This window comes from Aulostomus chinensis, chromosome 7 (genome assembly GCF_037954235.1).
Source record: "Aulostomus chinensis isolate RoL2024-O1b breed Wild chromosome 7, RoL_Achi_v1.0, whole genome shotgun sequence".
NCBI lineage: Eukaryota > Metazoa > Chordata > Actinopteri > Syngnathiformes > Aulostomidae > Aulostomus > Aulostomus chinensis.
Window position 1 is genome coordinate 19,599,263 of NC_141326.1, and position 7,030 is coordinate 19,606,292.

The window sequence follows — 7,030 nt, forward strand, 5'->3', positions numbered from 1 at the left end:
TAATTCAAATTGAAATGATATTGAGAGATGGATTTATTTCTTTTACGACCACATTTTTTTTTGTCAAGCCGGTTCTCTAGTGACACTCAAACCGAGAGATTCAAATATGTGTTTTTTTAAATGGTGGTGCATTTAGTATCACAAAAGACAGGCAACTACTGTAAATAGACAGCAGCTTTTTCTCTTGATACAACAGTGGGGTTTTTGCAGCTGGCTGGAATATTTTTGTCCTCCTCTAAAGCACATAATTCTTGTGATCATAAGAGTTGCAAAAATAGATCAACACCACCCAATGAAAGTAAATCTTGCAGGATACTGAAACAGAGGGTAAAGTACGGAGGCCTGCAGCAGCCATGCTTGCAATGATTTTTGTTGTAGTTAATATTAAAAGCAGAAAACTGAAAAAAATTCATATTGTATATTTTATTTTTGCTCGTCAGAACTAGATAAATGACAAAATATTTCATTTCATTTCAGTAATCGATATATGTCTTAGTACATTTTTTGAGAAAAAGTAATATAAATAAGTGATCACATTTTTTTGAATAAAGAAAATAATTTCTGCAATTATGATTAGAAATAATTTGGACTATTCTGTTGTTTCCTCTCAGATATCCAGTTGAGGTGATACTGTTCCTGATACTGATGTTAAATATTCTCCTAAACTGACTCAGGTGAATGGGTAATGCAGTGCAAACACTTTCCAGCGGCAAACCATTCAGCATTTTCTAAACAGCTAAAACAATGCAGCGTCCCTCACAATAAGACCAGCTTTGACACGCGCAGCAGGGACAGCTCTGGAGAAGGGTGGTGCTACAACAATAGAGATTGCATCAACAGATGTATTTCTACATGGTCCGCTATTGCAGGAGAGCTCCCATTCACAGAGGGGACTTGGGCTCGGCACACACCCGCAACAAATGATCTCTTCATAAACTCACAGGTAACTCACACACATCTGATTTAGAACGTCTGTTGCTGTAAGTACAAGTTTGTGGTGCGATTTTAGAAATGCAACGAAATAAGTACACGGCGATTAACATTTAGAAAAATTAAGAAAAATATACAGATTTTAGTGGATATCAGTCAAAGAGGAATATTGTAATTAGTGTAAAATTGTGTGATGTCTTGAAATCGAAGCTTTGACACTATTTCCGATTCCCAGTTCTGGTTCTCACTTTTGTCTCAAGTAGGAAATCCGTTGTGTCGATCTGATGAGAGGCTTTTTGCAAAATTAGTGATTCAGAAACTCAAAATGTTTACATTTATACTGACAATGCAGCATGAATTTCCTTTGACTTGTCACTTAAGGGGTTAGGGAGTACACAGTTCATCCATCGCCATGTAATTGTTGCCTGTAAATATATCAACCTCTCTGACATAAACTTTGCTTACAGACGTGAAATCATAGTTGTATGAGTTCTGTCAGCCTCAGCAAGATGAGCTCACACTCTATTGAGTTTGAATAGAGGTATTTGGCTCTGCATCAGGGCGGGGGCACGGGACCCTTGTTGTCCATCAAATCAGTGGCTTCTGTTTAATGGCAGTTGCATGTGATTACAATTATCTACATTTAAAAGTTTTAAGCGGGTAAACTAGGCCTATATGTTGTGTCTGTGTGCAGAGGTCAGCGCAGAACTGGAGCGGAACCTGACACGGACTGTGCCGCAGGCTCAGGAATACCATGCTGCCCCGCTGTGCATTCAGTGTGTGCCATGTGTTTATGTTGGTGCTGTGTTTGTCTGCGACTGAGGACTTCGACTGGACAAAGAACGACCACAGCTCCTTCTATTATGGCACTTTTCCAGCTGGTATGGCTCATGCTTACCACCACTACAACACTTCTTGTCCACACTGGGGCTGCATATTTGAATCATTTGTAACGATATGCACCCCACACGTTTTGTTCATGACCTTGAAATTTCTGAATTGTCTGTTTACTCCATGAAAAATGCAGGGAAATTCAAGTCAGACTTAAGCTGCATACATTTAACTAAAATTAATGTCGAGCTACTTGGTTTGAGAAAGTAAATCATTATTCACCAAGAAACTGTGCCAAGTTATGAAGCCTAACAGAACCACATATACCCTAATATTCTGGTATTTGTGAAGCAAATTTCCATCACTTTTCAAGACTTTTCTGCCTTAAATTCATCTTTCCAGAGGTTTTCCAGTGTCATAAATGGCTATTTTTTTTATTTTCTTTCACGACCGTATGAACACTGAGTTGCTCATATAACTCAAATATGAATGACTGTAGGATTTTCATGGGGTGCCGGCAGTTCAGCCTATCAAACAGAAGGAGCCTGGGACAAAGATGGAAAAGGACTGAGCATCTGGGACGTGTTCAGTCATAAAAAAGGAAGAATCCAACAAAACGAGACAGGGGATTCCTCCTGCGAGGGGTACTACAAAATGAAGGTACAGGTGATCAGGTGAGGGTGTGTGCTTATGGAGGGAAAAGTAGATTTAAATATTTGAGTCTGCTCTGTGTGTGTGCGTGTGCGTGTGTGTGTGTGTGTGTGTGTGTGTGTGTGTGTGTGTGTGTGTGTTTTCTACAGGATGATGTTTCTCTGATGAAGGAGCTGAGGCTGAACCACTACCGTTTCTCTATATCCTGGCCTCGGCTGATTCCTACCGGCATCAAGTGTAAGAAGTTATTGTGGTACTGAACAACATGATTCAGTCAATTCGTCGATTTCTGAAGCCGGTTTGTCACATTTTAACCTTTCGCAGCTGATCACATAAACGAAAGAGGAGTTCAGTACTACAATGAACTGATCGACAACCTACTGGATAACAAGATCACCCCCATTGTTACTCTATATCACTGGGATCTCCCACAGGTAAGTGTCCAAAGTATCAGCTTTACACATTTGTACATTGCAGGACTCCTCACTGTCTGTACTTTCTTCTTTTCTAGGTTTTGCAAGAGAAATATGGTGGATGGCAGAATATAAGCATGATCAACCATTTCAATGAGTTTGCTAACCTGTGCTTTGAAAGATTTGGCAACCGAATAAAGTACTGGATTACTTTCAACAATCCATGGGTATGCTCAGCATGAATGAAAGTATATTAGTTATCTACATCAAGCTTGCAACATGTGAATTTGCAATTATAGCGTGCACCTAACAAAACTTTTTATGGCCTGTTACTGCTTCATCTATTATTTTATATGAATATTTTAATGTGAAAGTCACCCTTTAAAAAAAAAGAAGCTTCCATGTCATGTGACTCCAAATCAATACAGATTAGAAAAACACTTGTCGCTTGTCATCCACAGTCAGTAGCAGTTGAAGGATATGAAACAGGTGAGCACGCTCCTGGACTGAAGCTGAGAGGAACTGGAGCCTACAGAGCTGCTCATCACATGATCAAGGTGCTACAATGTAACAAAAATACTGACTTAAAACCTATCAAACCACTGATAGCAAGTGAGCTAAAGTATACATCGTATACATCTTTTTCATAGGCACATGCTAAAGTTTGGCACACTTATGATACGCAGTGGAGGGGAAAACAAAAAGGTAATTCTTGAGAGTAACATATTCATCGTGTGCGTTACCAGTTCTGTCTGTCTGAATGTTGTGTCCACTTGCACAGGTCTGGTTGGTATCTCTCTGTCGGGGGATTGGGGCGAACCGGTGGATATTAGCAACCAGAAAGACATCGAAGCAGCCGAGCGATACGTTCAGTTCTACCTGGGCTGGTTTGCCACGCCAATCTTTCATGGAGACTACCCCCAAGTGATGAAAGACTTCATTGGTAACTCTGATTTTAATTCATTTATCTGAAGAGTGAGGTAATAAAAAAAAAACAGTTAATAAAAACTGAGTGTGTGTGCAGGGAGGAAGAGTGTCCAGCAGGGTCTGGGGACATCTCGATTGCCCACGTTTTCCCCCCAGGAAAAGAGCTACATCAAGGGAACTTGTGACTTCCTCGGTATCGGCCATTTCACCACTCGCTACATTACCCAGAAGAACTACCCATCAGGCCGTAGCAGCAGCAGCTACTTCACCGATAGGGACATAGCAGAGTTGGTGGACCCGCAATGGCCCGACCCCGGGTCTGAGTGGCTCTACTCTGTGCCCTGGGGTTTTAGACGTCTGCTGAATTTTGTCAAGGTGACTTATGGTGCACAGTAGTGAATGATCCCTACCTTACAAGAGCTGAGTGTCGTGTGTAAATGGCCTATACTGGTACTTTCATTTTTAAACCGGTTTCTGAATGATACTTCTTTCAATACTGGTTCAAATCAATTCTTACAAAATGAAAATTACACTACAAATCTTTGATTTTAGCATTCAACTCCTTGGACTTGTCACATGCTCCAGTTTCATAACATTAAGCTTAGTTTTATGTTTCAGCTGGTTAATGATTTTCCGCCGGAGGCCTGTCGGGCCATAAAAAAATTCGACAGCCGGCCCAAGTAGTGCATGAGGCATAGCTGACAGGATCCTAATATAAGGCAACTACAAGCATCTCATTCTGAAGTTTTCTTTCCTATTTAGACTCAGTATGGAAACCCAATGATTTATGTGACTGAGAACGGCGTCTCCGAGAAGATGTTATGCACAGAGCTGTGCGACGACTGGAGGATACAGTATTATAAAGACTACATCAATGAGATGTTAAAAGGTGAAGGATTTCCCCACATACAAAAATGCACACGTTTGGCGATCAGATGCACAAAAATCTCAAATTAAACCTATTTTTGTATCTGTGGTGTAACACAGCTATCAAAGATGGAGTCAATGTGAAAGGCTACACTGCATGGTCCCTGCTGGACAAGTTTGAATGGGACGAAGGCTACTCGGAGAGGTTCGGCTTGTATTATGTGGACTTCAGGAACAAAAATAAGCCTCGGTATCCAAAAGCGTCTGTTCAGTTCTACAAACGCGTCATCAGTTCCAATGGGTTTCCCAATCAGAGAGAGGTAAGAGTTAGGTATTCACCATCAAAACCTGCTCCTACCTTCAGGTTCGGTTCCCTACTTATCGCTAAAGCTAATTACATATGACTGAACTGTACAACACGATCAGGTTGAAAACTGGAGGAGGAAGGCGGTTGAGACCTGCTCTTCTAGCAACCAGCTCCTGGCTGCAGGTGAGTTCACCTACCTGACCTTGTTTACGCTCTTAGTTGTAAACAACTAGCTGGGGTAAACAAATAAAGATTCTTACCTAAAAACTAGCTGAGCGTCAAAACTCAAATTAGATCAAATAGTTGGATTTGATTATGTGTTGCTACCTCAGAACAAGCGCAAACCAAATTTCAGTCAAATAAAATAGAGAAAATCTTAAACCTAGCTAACTGAATATCTGAGGTATCTTCTTTGTTTGCCCCTCCAGCTAGAAGAAAATCCAAGGAACATGCAGAAATGCCAAAGGTTTGGCCAGTGCATGATGAAGTTTAGAACTTGAGGGTACATGTCTTTAATTATGCAGCGTCTTGTTGTTGCTTTGTGGTTGTGTGGTTTTTAAATCATAACTCTGCAACTCCTACTCGATTGAGTTCTTTTGCTGCTGTGCTCGAGTGTGATTTGCAGTCAAGAACCTTCACTTTTGGCTTGACAAAAACTCAATGAGCATCGATCTCATTTTCAAACCCGCTGGGGTATTTCATAAAGCAGGATCACATGTCTGACCACGTATCACCAGGGAACTTGTCCAACAGCTTTAAAAGACATGATCCAGCCTATTAATAACAGATGAAATAGAAGAAGATTGTAATTTTGCAGGACTGTGACAGTGGCACCAATGCTGCTTTCTGAAATATTCCCGAGTAGATGCATGCAGTTCTCAAAGGGTTAAAATGTCGTTAATCAACCCTGAGTAATTTCTCTTTTTTTATTAGAGGAACAGCGGAGTACTGCTGCCAATATTCTAAGACTTATTCATGGTAAGAAATCGTTCCTGCTCATTGTAAATTAGAAGGCATCAAAAATTAAACAATTGTATTATTACAACTCTATATTAACCCTTTGAGTGCTGTGCTGGAGCATCAACACACGCTTTATTAAACAGTGTCTAACTACCATATATTGCAAGCGAGTTTATAAATTTGTTTGTTTGTGTGTGTGTGTGTGTGTGTGTGTGTGTGTATGTATGCGTGCGTGTGTGTGTGTGTGTGTGTCCGTGCGCGCGCCTGCGCTTTGCAGACCCTTTGACCAGCCACATGGAGATGGTAACCGAGATTGTTGTTCCCACCGTGTGCACGCTCTCTATTTTACTCAGCGCCATCTTCCTAATGTTCCTGTTGCGGAGGCGGAACTAGAAAGGAGCTCTCGCAGTGTGTTTAATGTTTACAATCACACACACACATACACACACACACATATACGCATTTTAACTTAAACAAAACCTTAATGAATCATGTGTGAACATGAAAATGTATCTAAACTTAGATATGAATTCGATTTGATGTGAATACAGTGTTTGCTGTAACAATGTTTTAACCTGTATTTATACATTTTAGTACGAGACACTCACACAGTGTGAACAGACCTGCAATACTCTGAATTTTATCATTAAAACATTGCTGTGAAATATCACCATTGTACATCAGCCTCTCTACGTTGTGTTTTCAGTTGTTTGCCTCAATTTTAATATCAACTGCCATATTGAACACAAAAGAAAAATAAGAACGCAATCCAGCACATACAGTAAGAATGAACTTTATTAGAAAGTAGGGATTTGAAGCATTGACAAAAATACAGTATATGTCTGTGTCAATAAGACCCTTCTGATGTGGCTTGTTAAAGCAGGGTAATACAACTGGACCAATGATGAAAACAAACACGTCCTCTGTTGCTGTTCACATTCATGTGAAGTTGACAAGGCTGCAGCAAACCATGGTGGAGAAGAAGGCCGGATCCTCACTGTCCCCGTTTCCTGTCTCATTTGGGTAATCTAGAGATGAAGCAGTTTAAGGTCACAGAAGAAGCTGTTCCTCACAGCTCTATTTGATATGGAGAACACAGCTCACCTGCTTCGAAGATGACGTGATCAACCAGCGGTCTGTCACT

The 7,030-nt window shown here is 40.6% G+C and overlaps 1 protein-coding gene across 3 annotated transcripts; it reads left to right on the forward strand.

The window, feature by feature from the left end:
* The first annotated feature begins 809 nt into the window (after window positions 1-809).
* LOC147258908 (lactase-like protein) lies at window positions 810-6,630 on the forward strand. 3 transcript variants are annotated; one of them, XM_086207801.1, is made up of 15 exons: window positions 810-943; window positions 1,625-1,811; window positions 2,261-2,421; window positions 2,562-2,649; window positions 2,737-2,846; window positions 2,924-3,052; window positions 3,287-3,382; window positions 3,476-3,530; window positions 3,607-3,768; window positions 3,850-4,127; window positions 4,515-4,641; window positions 4,740-4,939; window positions 5,046-5,109; window positions 5,355-5,428; window positions 6,164-6,630. In XM_086207801.1, exons 2-14 carry the CDS (start codon window positions 1,685-1,687, stop codon window positions 5,417-5,419), a joined length of 1,662 nt encoding a protein of 553 aa, XP_086063927.1. In that variant the 5' UTR covers window positions 810-943; window positions 1,625-1,684; the 3' UTR covers window positions 5,420-5,428; window positions 6,164-6,630. The 3 variants fall into 3 exon arrangements, with proteins under 3 accessions (XP_086063927.1, XP_086063925.1, XP_086063926.1); XM_086207799.1 differs by lacking the exon at window positions 5,355-5,428 and adding an exon at window positions 5,860-5,904; XM_086207800.1 differs by lacking the exon at window positions 5,355-5,428.
* Window positions 6,631-7,030: the final 400 nt, after the last annotated feature.

Excerpts from the sequence above, each read along its gene's own strand:
- LOC147258908 (XM_086207799.1), top strand. The coding sequence starts at position 1,685 with ATGCTGCCCCGCTGTGCATTCAGTGTGTGCCATGTGTTTATGTTGGTG. Across the intron at positions 4,128-4,514 it reads GTCTGCTGAATTTTGTCAAG|ACTCAGTATGGAAACCCAAT; the intron begins GTGACTTATGGT and ends TTTCCTATTTAG. Across the intron at positions 4,642-4,739 it reads CATCAATGAGATGTTAAAAG|CTATCAAAGATGGAGTCAAT; the intron begins GTGAAGGATTTC and ends GGTGTAACACAG.